This window comes from Desmodus rotundus, chromosome 12 (genome assembly GCF_022682495.2).
Source record: "Desmodus rotundus isolate HL8 chromosome 12, HLdesRot8A.1, whole genome shotgun sequence".
In the NCBI taxonomy this organism is placed as follows: Eukaryota; Metazoa; Chordata; class Mammalia; order Chiroptera; family Phyllostomidae; genus Desmodus; species Desmodus rotundus.
In genome coordinates, this window is record NC_071398.1 from 79,622,118 (window position 1) to 79,639,738 (window position 17,621).

Consider the following 17,621-nt stretch of genomic DNA (forward strand, 5'->3'; position numbering starts at 1 on the left):
GGCCTTGGCAACTACCCGATTTCTAGCTGTTGGGGACTCGGAGAAAGGCAGGCAGGCAGGCAGCAAAGATGACTCGGGTTTCCGGCCTTAGTAACTAGAGGGGGAAGGGTGCCGCTAACAGTAATAAGAGCAGCAGGAGGAGGGGTTGGGGTGGGGGGAAGATTCATCCAGTCGGAATATGTGGCGTTTGAGGCAATGGCAGGACAGCTAAGTGAACAGATTATTTAGGCATTTAGAAAGTCAATCTTAAGCTTCATCATAAGGTGGTGGCTGGAGATGATCAGTTTGCACAGTTTTTTAAGAGGGCTTGTTTGAGTTGAGGGAGTGGATGAAATCAACTTGGGGGAGGAAGCAGCAGCCCCGAGACAAAACCTTGGGGACCAGTTACGTGTATGGGGTAGGAGAAAGGGACGGGGTCCACAGACAGAAGGTGAAAGAGAGTTGAAAGGAGACCTTTGATGCTGTCACCAAACTGGGGGCGGGGGTGATTTTTGAAGAAAAGAGCTCAGTCCACAGTGCAGCAATGTTGAACTGAGCTGACCACCGAAGAAGCGGAAACCTGAATATCAGGAGGAGGAGTTTGTGTGACCCATTGGTCAGTGTCCTCCAGCACCGAGTGTACTCTTTGCAACAGAAAAAGTGGACAGTGGGCCTTGGGTGGGAAAGGGAACTGACCACGACATCCAGGCTGAACGAGGAGGTGTGTGAAACCAGAATGGGGATGAGTGGGGCTGGCTGACCCGCAGCTACGAGGGGATCACATGAATAAGGAGAGGAAGTTGTAGGAATAGGGAAGTTTCCATCAGAAAAACAGCAGAGTCAGCAAAGTGCAGCCCTCCACCTGTCTTGTAAATGAAGTTTTGTTACTGAGCTCTAGGGGTTCAGGGTGGTCTATTCGAAACCATGTAGTTTCATTTATACTTCCAGCCAACAGAGGAGGCTGGATTCATATCAGAAGCTCTGCCTCCCCAGAGGGAGGCTTAGCCATTCCTTATGTACACTATTTGGTCACTTACGTGTTAATTTTTTCTTTGCAGTTGGCTACTTTCATCCCAGTTGAGTTCCGGTCTGCTCTTCCTATTTACAGTTGTATATGCAAAATTCTCTGCTACATTTTAACATTTAGCAAGAAATAACATTGAGAATTTCCTAGACTTTGAGACCCTTGTCCCGTCTAACAGTTTTCATACTGGGGGCGGCTGCTTTTGTGCTACAATTGAAGATTCATCTGGCCCTTTCTAGAAAAAATGTCCTGACCCCTGGAAAAGAGTGTCAGGGTTTGAGGTTTGGTGGGGGCCACAGCTAGAGTTGATAGTGAGACTGAGTGAGAAGCTAGACCAGCCAGTCATGTGGCTGAAGGGTCCGAGTGGGGGTCAGGTCATTCGGGAGTCCCACGGCCAGGGTGCCGTGGGCTGGATTAGCAGGAGTGCTGAAATCCCCTGATTGAGTCAGGGGCGTGGGGGAGTAGAAGGCTGAAGTCATTGAAAAAGGGGCACAGCTGCCTGCAGGTCCCCTGGAGCCTTCGGGAGATTTAGACAAGGGGGCCAATCATGAGGAAAGGCTGTTCCCAGCTGCTGCCCCACCCCTGCTCCCAGGCACACAGGTCTGCAAGCCCCAGAGGGAGGTAGCAAAGTATTTTCTGAGAGCCCACCCTGGGTCCCCTAAGTACCTTCTGCCCCGGCCCCCACCAGGGAGAGGGGAAGGGGTCACAAGGGCTTGTTGTCCTGGCAGCTGTATGGCAATTTGTGAGGACGTGCTGTGCCTGTGCCCTAGGAAACTGGGTTCTGAAGGACACACAGTGGAAGCGGGGAGGGTGGGAGGGAGGGGCTGAGGTGTCTAGGAACAGGCCCTGCCAGCTCTGCTCGCCCAGGAGAACCTGGGTGGTTTGGGTAGAAAGGACTAAGGGTCCCGTGTCCCTTCTGAGCCTGAGGTCCACACCGAGTATGAGAACAGTGTGCCTTTTTTTTTTTTAAAGGAATCTTCCAGCTACCATAAAACCAAATTCTGGCAGGGACCGGCAGATGAACCTGTGCGCTCCCGCTGCCCTTCCGCAGGTGGGGAGGCTTCCTCTGCTGCAGTCTCCGAAGACTGGGCTTCCGCTTGTTTGTGTTCTCAGCATCCAAAAGATAGAGTCAGAGGCCCGCGGTCTGTGCTGCAGGCCGTTCCCTGGGACCCTTTGCAGTTTAGGTTATTATCCTGTTTTTGTTTCTTTTTAAGACAAAACATCTGTTTGTTGTTCTGATTTGAAAAGGGTAATTGTTTTGATGAGCGGGAAGATTCATTCTCAGCTCCCTAAAATTCTGCCCAAGGGAAAAGAACGAGTGAGGTTTCTGGAGAGGCCGTGCTGCTCCTGGGAGCTCTGTGTTCTCTCTCCTGTGGTGGGTGAACAACAGGCAGTGCTTACAGGTGGGCAAGCCCTCCTGGCCGGGTCCCCAGCCCCCCTCACACCATCCCATCAGGTGCGGCGCGCCCCGTCCTCCACCTGCAGGGCCCGGCTTGCCACTGCAGTCCTAATCCCCTTTCTCTTCCGTCTTGTTCTGCAGGGGATTTTCCTGAACAGATACCACCCCAACCCACTTCAACGCTATGAGCACAGCGAACTCAGACACCAGCAGCTGGGGCCAGGATCTTATCCTAATAGTTTCCAGCTTCAGCAAATAGAGTTTCTCAAGGGGCAGCTCCCAGAAGTACCCCTAATTAGAAAGCAGGCACCAGTACTGCCACTGCCCCTCCCTGAATTCTGGCCGAGGTTTCCAGGACCCCCTGCCAGAGGCAGGCAGCCGGAGATCTGGGGTATCCCCAGGGGTGTACCTCTCAGAAGTCAGGCGCTCCAGAGTTCATTCCAGCCTCCTTTCCCACAGGGCAGGATTCCACCATGGAGAGGTGTTGATAGGCTTTCCTCACACTTCCAGGACCTGAGGATCAGCCAGGATCAGGAACACAGGGTCTTAGAGCTCTTACAGGAGCTTGGCGCAGGGGGGGTCACCACAGCCCAGGATCTGGCTGGGAAGCTCCAAGCCCCCAAGAAGGAAATCAATCGCATTTTATACTCTCTAGCGAAGAAGGGTAAGCTGCATCAGGAGGCAGGAAAGCCCCCTTTGTGGAGACTTGCAGCCTCTGTTCCGCGGTGGAACCAGCTCAGCCAAGCATCGAGAGCAGACAGTTGTAGCCAGGGAGCTCCACACTCAGACCCCAGTTTGGAAACTGAAGACAGAGACCCCCCACCTGGCTTGGAAGACCCTCCGGAGCCTGCTGACATGGCTGAGATCAAGGAGGAAATCTGCAACTACCTGTTCAACGTGTTCAAGTCCTCCGCTCTGAATTTGGCTAAAAATATTGGCCTCACGAAAGCCCGAGATGTCAACGCCGTGCTGATTGACTTGGAAAGGCAGGGGGATGTCTACAGGCAAGGGACAACCCCTCCGATTTGGTATTTGACTGACAAGAAGCGGGAGAGGATACAACTCAAGAGAAATACAAACAGTACCCTCGAAACCACTCACGCTGCTATCCCCGAGACCCAAAGAAACGTAGAGCTCCCTCCCTGCAACTTACCTGCGTCAGATGCCTCACACAACGTAACCACAGGGAACTTGGAGAATGGGCAAGAACCGGTCATAAAGTTAGAAAGTAGGCAAGATGTCACACCAGAACCAATAAAACCGAAACCACCTGTCCGTGACAACGGCCCCTCAAAAACAGGGTATGTTGACTTTGAAAATGGCCAGTGGGCCACAGATGACATCCCAGATGACTTGAATAGCATCCACGCAGCCCCAGGTGAGTTTCGAGCCATCATGGAGATGCCCTCCTTCTACAGCCATGGCTTGCCACGGTGTTCACCCTACAAGAAACTGACAGAGTGCCAGCTGAAGAACCCCATCAGCGGGCTGTTAGAATATGCTCAGTTCGCTAGTCAGACCTGTGAGTTCAACCTGATAGAGCAGAGCGGACCACCCCATGAACCTCGGTAAGAGACCCCAGGAACTGTGCCTAGGGTTGGGGCCAGGCGCTCTGGCTCCTGACGCAGTCTCTGCCTGACTCGTGACAGTGCCGTGTGGTGGCCCCTGTCTTTTCCCTCCTCTTCTCTGCCTTTTGGCTAAAGCACCCTTGTCGGCCCTTCCTCTAGCTCTTGAGGGAATGTAGACCTTGGACTAGCCAGGATCTTGGCTGAGCAAGGGGGAGGTTGACCCTGTTGGCTAAAATGAAGCTTCTTCTTGGGGAAGGATTAGCGTTCATGCATCAATATCATGCCTGCCGCTAAGGCCAGAGGTAACGAAGACATGACTCGTTCCTGCACCTCTTCATGTGCAGTCCCCCCTTCCCTGCACTGAGTCCCCGGAGAGCTACAGGAGCAGATGGGTCGGGGCAGGCTGCACACCCAGAGCAAGGGTGAGCTGTGCCCGAGCAGCAGTGGATTCAAACCACCCCCTGCCCCTGTAGGGAAAGGGCGGTGCAGAGCGTGCACAGCTGCCTGCCTCCTGGAGGTGCTGGTTCTGATTTTACGCACCTCCCCTGCACAGATGGCTGGGCTAGCACTTGCTGCTGCTCGTAAGCTGTGAAATCAGAAATTCCCTCATCCAGACAGCTGGCCAGGCTCCTGCAGGCCAGCAGACAGATTGAGGAAGACAGGTGGGCCCAGAAGGGGCTGCTGCAGGACCCAGCAGAAAGCTGAACCCACGGAAGCCGAGTGATGCCACACCCCAGCTAGTGAGGACAGGAGAGAGTAGCCTAGACTGTTGTGTAAGGGCAAGGGTTCCCAGCCTCACCTTTATCCCTCTTGTCACTGTCTGAACGACAGGTCATCGCACTGTTAAGTAAAGGGGGGTGTGTCTGTCCAGAAGCTGGCGGGGCCAGGGCTGGCTTAGTTCTGTTTGGGGTAAAGACTGGCTGGCTGCCATTCTCTTTCCTCCGCCCCACTCCCCAGGGTTGGGGAAAAGCAGCAGGTTTTGTGGCTAACCTTTCTTTGGACTCCAGCTATAAGAAACATTGATGCCATGTTCAAATATTTCAGAAGACCCAGGAAATAAGAAATTTGACCTACTTTTCTAAATGAAATCCCAGGTTGAGCAAAGAGCTGAACAAATTTGAAAGCTTGAACAAAGGAAGTCTAAGTTCAGTCCAGAGGCCTAGAACAAATGCTTTCTGGTTTTCTACATTAAGGGGGACGGGGGAATTCCTTTCATCTCAGGCGTCAGACAAACACAGCTTTAGAATGACTCAAACCACCAGCAGTGTGTCTCTGTGGGTAGGTTGGGGACAAGAACAGGCCCTGAGGAGTGGCAGGTGTCTGGGGGGGAGGGGGGCGCGGGGGGGGGGGGGTGAGGCCTCACCGCAAGGCGCCGTCACTTGCTGCCCTTGGGGTGGACAGCCTACCACAGTTGCTTTAGGGTGCAGGCTTTTGGTTGCTGACAAGACTGTGATGTGGTGGTTTTAACGCATCCTTTTCATGCAGACTTTACCTCAATTCATTGCCGAGAGATGAGAGGTAGTGGGTGTCCCCCGAGCTAGTTCTGTATCCCCTGTGGCTGTGTTTGCTCTAATGAGCTGTAGGGGGCAGTCACTGGCTGCTTTTGTTTCCAAAAAGTAGGAACAGGCCGAGCCTCCGAAGGGACAGGAGCCCCTTGGCCTGCCTTCCGTCTCCTCCACAAATCAAAAAGCCCCGTAGAGTAGCAGGAGTTCCAGGGTGAAGATCTCTTTGGAGAGGGCAGAAGGGAGGCCTAGACTAGTGTTCACACATCTAATCACTTTCCGTCAAGATTTAAATTCCAAGTTGTCATCAATGGCCGAGAGTTTCCCCCAGCTGAAGCTGGCAGCAAGAAAGTGGCCAAGCAGGACGCAGCTACAAAAGCCATGGCAGCCCTGCTTGAGGAAGCTAAAGCCAGGGACGGTGGAAGCCCAGAAGAGTCACACCACTGCTCTGTGGAGAAGGAAGCGGGGGAGGTAGGTGCCCTGCCCCCCGGGAGGGTGTGGGCTACTTTTCCACAACTGGGGCTGGCCCTCTTGAGGCAATCCCGGCCTCCCAGCTGGTTCCCTATCTCGGTGTCGGCTGCCTGCCGTTCCGGGGGCCCCACCAGCCCGCCTCACCTGCTCCTGCCTGGCTCCCCTCCTGGCCCCCACCCCCAGTGGACTTACAGATTGCCGAGTTGAACGAGACAGTAAAGATCATCGAGCCCCATCTCCAGATAAGCAAAGAGACCCAGAACAGTGAAATAACTCACCCTTTCCTGTCATGCTTAGGAAATCCCCACAGCCCTCTTTCTTCAGAAAACCAGCCCTCCACGTGTAGTTGACCAAACGAAATTCTCCCATCGCCGTTCCCTCTGCTCCGATGGACTAGCCAATGTTTTCTTAGTTGTTTTTGTTTTGTTTTTGTTTTTCTTTGTCTCTCATTTTCTCCAGACTGCAGAGTCCCAGCCCACCACCCCTTCAGCAACTTCCTTCTTTTCTGGGAAGAACCCCGTCACTACATTGCTTGAGTGTGTGCACAAGTTGGGGAGCTCCTGTGAATTCCGCCTCCTATCCAGAGAAGGCCCTGCCCATGACCCCAAGTACATCTCTTGTATCATGTATCTCTGCCGAGGTTTTCTCAAAAAAGAGAGAGATACAGTTCCTCCTTGCCTCCTCAGAGATGGCAGATTATTTCACGGAGCAGTCACTCCTGTTCTCGATTTGGAAGATGGGGGGGCCTTGAGGGCATGGCAGAGAATCTGGGACTAGGAATTCAAAGGGCGAAGCAGGGATCAAGCACTGGGGAGCCACACGGCTTGGAGGTTACTAGTGGTGGGACAGAACGGTGCAAGACCTGAGCATACGTGTGACCGGCTCTGCTCTGAGGCTCTGCAGACTTACATGTGCAAGAGAAGGGTTCCTGGAGGAGGTGTCAGTAGGCCGATGCTCAGTGTTGTGTAGGGGTCAGCGAGGCTCACAGAGATGGGGGCAGGAGGAGGGAGAGAGAGGCACCGGCTCTTCAAGGCAGAAGTGGCTGCGTGAGCCAAGGCCCAGAGGCAATGTGTGCAAGGAAACGGCACGTCCTGAAGGGTGACAGCCGACAGAGGCTAGGTAAATCTCTTCGATCACGGCCACTTTAATTCTCCTTTCATCTCCTTCCAGGTTCCAGTACTGTGTTGCGATGGGAAACCACACGTTCCCCACTGCGAGTGCCCCCAGCAAGAAAGTGGCAAAGCAGATGGCTGCAGAGGAAGCCATGAAGGCCCTGCATGGGGAGGCGACCAGCTCGACACCTTCCGAGAACCAGGTGGGGCCATTTCCTACTCAAAAGATACGGGTCATTTTTAGCAGCAGGATGGTGTAGGGTTGCCCGCGAATCCCTCAGAATTCCCTTAAGTGTTTATGGTCGGTCCCTCTTGATTGGGCTAATTTTCTTTCAGCCTGGAAGTACCAACACAGAATCGTTTGATAACTTGGAATCTGCGATGCCCAACAAGGTCAGGAGGATCGGTGAGCTCGTCAGATACCTGAACACCAACCCCGTGGGTGGCCTGTTAGAATACGCCCGCTCCCACGGCTTCGCTGCTGAGTTCAAGCTGGTTGACCAGTCCGGACCTCCTCACGAGCCCAAGTGAGTGTTCCCGTGCTAGCGGCGGCCGTGTGTCACAGGCGGGGACAGCGTGTGATCCAGGGAAAGGAAGGGTGAGCATTAGCTGTGAACGACGGGACAGGAGGGGCAAGTTGAGGGGAGCAAGTCCAGCCCTGTCTCTGCAGCCCCTAGAAGATCAGCCACCTTGAAAATAGAGTCAATTTTTCAGTGAGCGTGATCTTTTTCAACTAATTTTACTTTGAAAGAACTACATATATGCATAGAGAACCACTCGAGCTGATTCAGAAAGTACGCAACAAAATGTCTCATTTCTGTCTCGGATTCTAGTTTCCTTTCCCTGACCCCGCATGCACTATTACTAGTTTCTTCAGTCCTTTTAGAAATTGCCATGCACATACTAGCATATTTTCCCTTCTGTTGTAAAGAAAAATAAGTATGCAACACTTCTTCTGTGCGATGCTTTGGCTCCTTTACTTACGAGTGTATCTCAGAGGTCATTGCAGGTCCGCTGCATCGGTCGTCAGGCTTGTACACAGCCACATGGTGTTCATTGAGTAGTCGCTGACTGTTTTCAAATGGTTTTATTAAACCAGAGGTAATGAAGGGTCTCTTCGAAAATGGACGCCGATGTAGTCCCCCTGGTGTAAGAAAGTGAATGTTGGTACTGCTGACGCCCTTCCCTTAATAATTTATTTAACCAACTTCCAATGACATTTAGGTTGGTTTTGGTTTTACCATCAAAAACACTCCCGCAGTGACTGTCCATGTACCGCACGCTTGTCTGCTCGCGTGTGTGTGCACGTCCGTGGTGTGAGCCCCGCAGTGACTGTCCATGTACCACACGCTTGTCTGCTCACGTGTGTGTATGCACACCTGTGGTGTAAACTTTCAGGTATGGAGTTTCTGGGCCATGGGTCATGTAGGTTTTTTTTAAGTTTTATTTATTTATTTAATCCTCACCTGAGGGTGTGTTTGTTGACTTTTAGAGAGAGGAAGGGAGGGAGAGAGAAATACGGATGTGAGTGAGACACATCGACCATTTCCCTCCTATACGGGCCCTGACCGGGGATTGAACCCACAACCCTTGGTCCATCATGGGAGGGTGCTCCACCCAACTGAGCCATCCTCCAATGAGAATTATACCAGCTTATGCTTCCATCAGCAATGTAGGGTGGGGCAAAACTAGATTTACAGTTGTGATTATGCAAAACACAGTCTATTGTTGTATTATTTGTTACTCACTGCTTTTCCATACAAACCACTGTAGACCTACTGGGGCCCCGCCCCGTATATAAGAGCGGCTTCTCCCCTACACCAGGAGCGGCACGGCATCGTCAGCATTTCAGTCTTGGCCATTCCAAAGTGTGAAAAATGGCATGTTAGTGCAGTGCAAAGATTAGTCTACATTCAGAAATTTCTTATTGTAATTTACCATATTAATAGATCAAGGGAGAAAAATTCCAAAAAGTCATTTAGTGAATTCAACATTCACTCAGACTTTTTTAAAAAATCCAGTCTGTGGAATTATTTAGTGCCTCCCTGGCATGATAAAAATACATGTCTGAAGTCAGAAGCCAGCCACTCACCTAGGGTTGAACCTGGAACTACCCCTAAGCCAGGAGGAAGGTGTCATTATTTACTGTTGTTCTGGAACTGCGGGTTAATGCAGTCAACAGAGAAAAGTAAGTACAAAGGGAGGAAAGAGGATGTAAAGTTACCATTATTTGCAGATGATGTGATTGTATACATGGCATATTCATGAGAAAACTGAAGGACTGTTAGAGACATGGGGAAGTTTAGGAGAGCGGGGGGGGGGTTTACAGAGTAACGTGTAAGAATAAAGAACTGTTCTGTGTACAGCAATAAGCAATTAGAACACGTAGCGGGAAATAGCCTATTTGCAACAGCAACCAAAACGTGAACAGCGTAGGCACATTCCTAGTGGGAAGTGCGAGGTCTGTCCGGCAGGTATCCAACCAGGTACTATGTCTCTATAAATGTCTCTGTAAAAAATCTGTTTTTACAGAGACATTTATTAAAGAAGATACAAGATACACAAAACATTGTACATAGAACAGTGACGCCTCAGTCCCCTTCAACGTAGGCACCTTCGGACCTCACACAGTTCTCCCAGTCTCCATCAGCTGCCCTGTCATATTTTCCTGAATCTCATCGATGGTCCGAAATCTCTTCCCTTGCAAAAGTGATTTGAGTTTTGGGAAAAGCCAGAAGTCACAAGGCACCAAGTCTGGGCTGTAGGAGGGCTGAGTCACCTGGGTGATTTTGAAGTTTTGCCAAAAAAATCTGCACAAGGCATGTTATCATGATGAAGCTGCCAGTCACCAGTTGCCCGAGGCTGCGGCCCTCTGCATCATACAAATAGTTTCCATGGAGGAAAGTTCAAGCTTAACGCAAAGTTTGATGCAGCTGCATTGCTGCGCTGACTGGTGCAGTGAAGTCATTGTTCCCGCATGCACGTTCCAGTCCACTGTCCTTCGCTGCCAGGTTACATTGACGTCACACAAGCCATTCTCGCTGTATTGAAAATGGCTGGACTTTTTCCAGACAGACCTCATCGTATGCGGGCTCTGCCTTACGTGCAGTGCTGCTGAAGAACTGAAGGAGGGCTGGTGACGTGGGGAAACCCGATAGAATGACTTACTGGTCGTGCCTGTCCCCAGGTTAATCTTCACCTTTAATGTGATCCCAAGAAAACACCATTGGAATTTATTTATTTTAGAACTAAAATTTGTTTTAGAACTAGAAGACTGATTCTAAAGTTCTCATGAAAAATAAAGATGCCAGGGTAGGAAAACTGATAAAGTAACTGGCGCTAGCAGACATTAAAATAGTGCTGTCCTGGCGTGTGGGTAGCAAGGCGGGCCAGTGGGCCGGAAGGAGGCTCCTGGGAGTAGACGGAGACGTGAGTGGGATTTTTGTGCCTTAGAAAGATGAGGCTCCAGCTCGGTGGGGAAGTGATGGGTCACTCAGTGATGGTGTTGAAGCTGCTGGCTGTCCATCAAAAAGGAATCCAGCCCGGACATCTCCTTCCCCACACCCAGATTCCACTGATCCAGGACTTAAATATAAAGTGAATGAAATCATAAAAGCCCTGGATAAAAAGTAAGGACTTTTTTTTTTAATTTTGGGGTGGCGAAAAGCCCTTACAGTCAAGACATGAAACAGTTATAAAGGAGGAAGAAATATGACTGTAAGAAAAATTGGTATGTGGTCACAAAGCCCCACATCAAAGCCCCCGAGGAGGAAAGCCCTTGTGATAAACAGCGACCCAAGGCTAACTTTTAAATATTAAATACATAAGGAATTTTTTTAAATCTAATAGAAAAATAGAGAAAAACAGAAAAAGAAAAAATAACGAATTGTTAATAATGACCGGGTGCCCCTCCTGGCCTTGTCATAAATCATACCTTGTCAACAGGCCTCGGCGGCGCGACTGACCGGCTACATCCTACGTAGCCAAGGGTGGGGAGCGGTGCCTCCCACTCAGCAGTGCCACCTTCAGGAACTCACACACACACACAATATCTGACACAAGTACAGAGCTTCACACTGCAGCGTGGCAATGCATTTCAAGAACAAGACTTGAAGCAACGTGAAGTTCCATCACTTGCAGGCTGGTTAAGTAGCCCGTGGCGGCACGTCGATGCCGAGGAACACTGAACAGCCCTAAGAAGCAGTAAGATGCATCTGTGTGAAACCACCTCAGGGAATTTCCCAATGCACAAGCGAGGCATAAAGTGGGGAGAGAGATAAGTAGTATGCTTACATGTGCATAGAATATTTTCCTGAAAGATAAAAAGTCCTGTTAATTGTATTTGCTTCTAGGGGAAGAGGGACACTTACTTTCATTGTATGAGTTACACTCTAACTATTTGAATTTTTGCTTGTGGGGTAGTCAGTGTTTCGATTTTTAAAAGTCATTAAGGAAAACTCATTAAAGTGGTATCTTGTATCTTAGCTTGTTTCAGTAATAGGCAACGTCACTCATCTCTTCTTGATGGTATGTTGTTTGTACTTCCTTTTCTGTGAACTGCCTGCCCTTGTCCTTGTCCATCTTTCCTTGGCTTGCTCCTCCTTACTGACACATGAGAGCATTTAACGTCATTGAAAACCAGCATGCCCCAGTTAGAAGAGGCGGCCGAGAGGGCCGGATGCGTTTAGAATGAGTTAGACCAGTGGGACTCTGCCCTCTGTTCAAAGACAGCTCAGAAAGGAGGGGCACGGTCTCCCTCCAGCTGCTTTTCTCCTCGTTCACACCCTTCACACTCCCTGTCTTTAACCTCATCCTTCAAGTATTTCTTTCTCTTCAGTAATCTTCTGTAAGTCCTCTCTGGGACTTCACGTCAGTCATTCATTCCGAACTTAAGAACTCTCTGTGAACTACATTGAAGATCAGAAACCACCTGCGCGCAGCCAGCTGCAGACAGGAGACCTCGGCAGGGCGTTGTCATGGAGGCGATGCCCCGTGCTGTGGGGGCAGGGTGCACCACGTGGTCAGTGTCTCCTGGGGGGTCGGGGAAGGCCGCAGAGAGGAGGGGAAATGCTAATTAGAAGCCACAATTGTTGAACGTCTAGTACAATAACACACGTTACTTCCTTCTTACTGTGAACCATGCCAGGTCCTCCTCTTCTCCTTTTTCTCTTCTTGGCAACCTTCAGTAATTGCACGGCTTTCAGTATCGAAATGCTGGGGACCTTTTCAGAGCTCCAGACTCCTCTCTGTCCAGCTGCTTGCTTGTCACTTCTCAGGTAAACATCTCTAATACGACGTGTCCAAAGCAGAACTCGTGGTTTTGGCTCCCTAAGGCCTTCCGTGCTGGGTCTGTCCCATTTCGGGGAGTGACAGCACCGCGCACACTCAGCTTCTGTTCGTTTCTGTCCCAAACCCCTTCCTCCTCTTCTCCGCTGTTTCCCTCTGCGCTAAGCCACTGTCTTCGCTCACACAACCCCTGGCAGTAGTGTGCTGATCTCCCTGCTTTATTCCTTCAGCAGAGACTGACTTGTTAGTACAGGAGCCAGATACTAACGATCAGGTGAAATGTAGCTCTCACGCTGATACGCATTACAAAGGGCTGGAGCTGCGTGATGCAGTCAGTGAGAACCTGTGTGGCCGGACTTGACTCAGTAAGGAGAGGGGAGGGGGCTTCCCCGAGAAGTGAGGAAGATGAAGAGAATGCACCACAGACCCTTCATCACAGCGCAGGGCTGTAACGGAGGTGAGGGTGAAGGTGGGGGTGCTAGGCAAGGGCCAGAGTCCCCTGCAGTACTGTGGTGGGACGCCAGGGCTGCGGGGAGGCCTGGCACCAGGTGAGACTGGAGGGTGAGGGGCCCCCTGGGGCCTGGGAGGCCTGTAGCCTTTACCATACAAGCGGCGGAGACCCACTGAAGGGTTCCGAGTAAGGGGCCGCCACTTGCTCCCACTCCCACTTTTGCCCCCTTCCCAGCATTTCTCCCGCTGTATTTTTGTACTGAGTTTTCTTTCCTGCTCTGAAAAAACTATTTCAGACCTTTGGCTCTTCACATTTCCACCAAAACCCCTTCTCTTCACGCTAAACTGGTAACCTTAATCCACACTTCATAGAGAAAATAGCAATACTCACGTGACAAATATTTTACCTTGTCATCAGCAAATCCACTTCCCTACCTGCGTCTGTCCTTCCGTCCACGCCAGATGCAGGGAGCACCTTTCCCCGTCCCTGGGCCCGGGGGCCCCTTCCTCCAGTCTGCTCCTTCAGTTGCCTGCCTCCCTCATCACCAGCTGCTCCCTCTGTTGGGAAATTCCCGTCAGCCTGTAGACATGGCCGTGCCTGTCCCTCCCGGTACCACCCGGTCTCTGCTCCCCTCACAGCCAGACCTCTCCAAAGAATTATAGTGAAGACAAAAATTACTTAAACTTGTCTTCACTTTCTTAACTCATTCCAGTGCTGCTCCCGTCCCTAGCATTTCATTGAAAAGGCTAAGCACCAGCCGTATGTGGTTATTGAGCGTTTGAAATGTGGCTAGTGTGACTGAGGAACTGAATTATTAATGGTGCTGAATTTTAATTGAAGTTAATAATAGCCTTGCGTGGCTAGTGGCTGCCATTTTGGACAGTGCAGCGCTAAAGGATTCTGTTTGCATAATTCACAAGTTCTGTCATAGATGCATGTATGATGTATGTTCAGGCACACAGCACCGTCGTGAAATTCTCAGGATCCCTGGCAGAGATCCTGCACAGTTTAGCCCTCCACCCGCTCTCCCGTGGCGTTCAGTCCACTGCTCTCTCCGTCACTGAACCTCAGCCCACCGCCCCGCCCGAACCTGCTGGCAGCGGCAAAGTAAGGAGCAAAGGCTTGCAGTGCTTAGGATAAGCAAGGAATGGACAGCGGGAAGCCCCGCGTGGGCGCACATGAAGACCGACGCCTGTTACCACCTGAGCTGTGAAGTCTCGATACTGAAGCCTTTCCCGTGCGCAGTTGGATTAGCCAAAGCAGGGGCCCCACCCGGCAGATTAGGATCTGGTTGGCATCTAGGGCTCTTGAACCCTGGTCTGGTTGGTGCGCCCGCCGTTTTGCTCCATCCTGCTCTTCCCTCTGTGTGGCCCCCACCGGAAGGGGAGGGGCCCCAGCGGCGGTGCCCACCTCCCTGCTCCGCTCAAGCCCTGTGCGGTCAGCACAGCTCACATGCCCAAGGCACCCTCCCATCCCCGATGTCCATCTCAAGGCTTCCAGGAATTAAAAAGTGTCTCCTCATGAAAGTTTGGTTCCCTGGTCTAAGGCAGACCTTGACATTTTGACTCCTTGAGGTTAATCCTCCTGAGCTGATGAGGAAATGGAATCAGGCAAATCGGAGTGTTAAACGCTGGTGGTTCAAGTGGGGAGGAAGCTGTTTGCTTCTCGATTCTGCTTAGGAAGAAAGTCCACGTTGGGCGTTAGTGTTTCTTTACACCCGGTCGTACTTGCCGAAGCTCCTTTACAAGGAGACCGGGCTGGAGCCTACTGGGCCGCGGTGCCAGGTCAGGATTTAATGACTTCGTTGTACTCAGCTCACGGCCACCTTCCAATGAGGGCGAGTGGCACGGTTTTTCATTCGCAGTATGGCATTTCCTCTTCAAACGTGTTTGCACTTTAACAGAGTCAGTTCAGGGGAAAACATTTCATAAGTAGCAGTGCACGTGGTATCTGAATCTGGCAGAAACCACCTTGCGATCCCTGAGCGTCCCAAGTCTGGGCAGCGCCGCCTCAGGCACAGCTGTGCGAGTGACCGGCCTCGCGCTGCAGGACCAGCTGCCCCTCAGTGGTGCCCCCCCTTTCCCGCAGCTGCCACAAGTTTGGGGGCTTGTCTTGATTCCCTGCTTCTCATCCCAAAGGTTTGTTTACCAAGCGAAAGTTGGAGGTCGCTGGTTCCCAGCCGTCTGTGCGCACAGCAAGAAGCAAGGCAAGCAGGAGGCAGCGGACGCCGCTCTCCGCGTCCTGATTGGGGAGAACGAGAAGGCAGAGCGCATGGGTTTCACAGAGGTAACCCCAGGGACAGGGGCCAGTCTCAGAAGAACTATGCTTCTCCTCTCAAGGTCCCCAGAAGCACAGCCAAAGACAGTTAAGACGTCTACTTTTGTGCTCTCTTTTTTGGGGGTCCAGCTGGCTCCTGTCTAGGTGGAGTTAGCTTTTAGTTGCTAATATAGGACTTATACCTGGGCTTTAATATTAGCCTCATAGCACACGGAACCGGGACACTAGGTGTGAGGGGAAGACGGTTCACAGTCGCGTGAACGTGGTCTCCCCGCCCACTCTGAGACGAGGTGGCCGCGGCCCAGTCTTGCGGCCCTGACACGGCCTCCTGTCCCCGCAGCTCCCTCTCACCGGCAGCACCTTCCACGACCAGATAGCCATGCTGAGCCACCGGTGCTTCAACGCTCTCACCAACAGTTTCCAGCCCTCCCTGCTCGGCCGCAAGATCCTGGCTGCCATCATCATGAAGAAGGACTCCGAGGACCTGGGGGTTGTGGTCAGCTTGGGGACAGGTCGGTGAGGCTTTGAGGCGTGCACCCCCAGCACGGTGCCTGGGAGCAGGTCTGGCCATTCTCTCCTGGCGTCCCGCGGGGGCGGGTTTAAGGCGGGGAAAGAGACCCACTTGTGTATCAGTGTGGTGACGGTTCGTTCAGAGTGGGGAGCGAATTCTCATTCCCAGGCAGGAGTGTGGGAGTCAGTATTGATAAATTGAGGGCGTCTCTGCCTTCAAGCCTTAAGAACAGACAGCCTCCCCCCTCTTCATCGTCACTTCCTGTGGAAATTCCCCACTTACCATCGATGCCCTTCCAGGGAATCGCTGTGTGAAAGGGGACTCTCTGAGCCTAAAGGGGGAGACTGTCAACGACTGCCACGCAGAGATCATCTCCCGCAGGGGCTTCATCAGGTGAGCGGGGCCTGCGGGGCGGCCACTGCCCGGCCCGGCGTTGAGGCTGGCACCCACTGGGCGGGCAGGCCACTGACCAGTGACAGCCGCTTGAACCCGTGACCCAGGCACACGCGCCTCTCGGCCTGCGGTTGAGTGCTCTCCCTTCCTCTGCCAACTCAGCTTCATGCCTTTTTTAAAAAGCACAGAATGACCTCAGGGATGAGGAAGCCCTCCATGTGGATCTGAGGATCTTTAAAGCCCCTGGCCTGCCAGCTTTCTCCTCCAGTTCACCTTTCCTTTGTGGTGGAGACACTCGGGGAGAAGCCACAGCCTCTGTGGTCCATGAACACATCTGCTCTGCCCTGGAACCCCTGCCCCTGCTGCAGCGGGGAGCTCCTGGCAGAAGGGACACTAGCCCTGGCTGCCTTGGCTTTAAGAAATGCTGAGGTCTCCCGTGGAGATTCCCACCACCTCTTTCTACCTGAGAAACCATGGGAGGTCCGCAGCGTTTAGGCTCTCCCTTGAGATCAGAGCACAGAGCAACTGCTCTTCCCAGAACCCCACGTTTTCTCAGCCAGACTCCTCGTCATAGGTTTCTCTACAACGAGCTGATGAAGTACAGCCCCCAGACTGCGAAGGACAGCATATTTGAACCTGCTAGGGGAGGAGAGAAGCTCCAGATAAAGAAGACCGTGTCGTTTCATCTCTATATCAGGTCTGCCCTGCCTGTTGCCGTCTGCGCCGGCCCTGCCACGCTGCCCGGTGTGGTGTCAGAATGCTCCCCTAGTCCCTAAGTCAGAGCCGATTACTTGGCCGCCGCCCCCCCCCAACCCTGGTGTGGAATGAGTCCCACATATAGTCTGCCCACCCCGGGCACCCATGACAGGCTTCAGAAAAAGTCCCTTGCTTCCACTGCGAGGGACAGTGTTTGAGCTCAGGGAATGGGGAACGCCTGCCCGGGCGAGTTTTAATAGCCGCCCCTGTTCCTCAGCACGGCCCCGTGCGGGGACGGCGCCCTCTTTGACAAGTCCTGCAGCGACCGTGCAGTGGAGAGCACAGACTCCCGCCACTACCCTGTCTTCGAGAACCCTAAACAAGGCAAGCTGCGCACCAAGGTAGAGAACGGTGAGTGGCATGGCCTCCCTCCCCTGCTGAGGGCTCTGCAGAACCCAGGCCCCTCACAGGGGCGAGGACACAGCTGCCACGGTTTTGCCATTAGCTACCGCCGGGGTGCTGGCATCTTGTTCGCCAGGAGAGGGGAGGTCCGGTGGGGGAGATGTCTGCAGGAAGATGAAGATCAAATAGGAGTCAGAGGCAACCATCTAGAGCTCAGAGGAGAGGGCCTGGCTGGAAGTGGCATTGTGGGAGTCAACCTCCTTTAGTTGATCTTTCCGGCCCTGGGGATGGATAGGGCCCCCTCCAGGGAGGGCGGAGAGAAGAAGTGGTGCAGACCCAAGCCCTGCAGAGGGTGATGCCACGTGCCTGGGTCCCCCTGGCTTGCTGCTGGTTCTGCACCTTGTCTGCCCGCTCCTTCTCCACTGGCCTCTGACGTCTCTTCCTGTGTCCTCACGACTGCTGCTGTTCCCTTCTGCAGTCATCAGAGCGACCCTCACACGTGATCAGACTGTGTCACTTGCCTGCTCACAGTCCTCAAGTGTGGACAGAG

General features: G+C 52.5%; 1 protein-coding gene across 4 annotated transcripts in view; it reads left to right on the forward strand.

The window, feature by feature from the left end:
• ADAR (adenosine deaminase RNA specific) overlaps nt 1-17,621 on the forward strand; it is a 40,885-nt gene that overhangs the window by 18,218 nt on the left and 5,046 nt on the right. For 2 of the 4 annotated variants that reach the window (XM_045204196.3, XM_045204207.3), the window contains exons 2-12: nt 1,976-2,054; nt 2,544-3,970; nt 5,760-5,943; nt 6,403-6,551; nt 7,114-7,258; nt 7,392-7,582; nt 14,931-15,078; nt 15,410-15,581; nt 15,880-15,973; nt 16,548-16,670; nt 16,947-17,080. In XM_045204196.3, coding sequence (XP_045060131.2) covers nt 2,022-2,054; nt 2,544-3,970; nt 5,760-5,943; nt 6,403-6,551; nt 7,114-7,258; nt 7,392-7,582; nt 14,931-15,078; nt 15,410-15,581; nt 15,880-15,973; nt 16,548-16,670; nt 16,947-17,080 — 2,800 coding nt within the window. In that variant the 5' untranslated portion in view covers nt 1,976-2,021. The remainder of the gene's footprint in view (nt 1-1,975; nt 2,055-2,543; nt 3,971-5,759; nt 5,944-6,402; nt 6,552-7,113; nt 7,259-7,391; nt 7,583-14,930; nt 15,079-15,409; nt 15,582-15,879; nt 15,974-16,547; nt 16,671-16,946; nt 17,081-17,621) is intronic. The other 2 variants (XM_024573550.4, XM_024573547.4) reach the window with 2 other exon arrangements.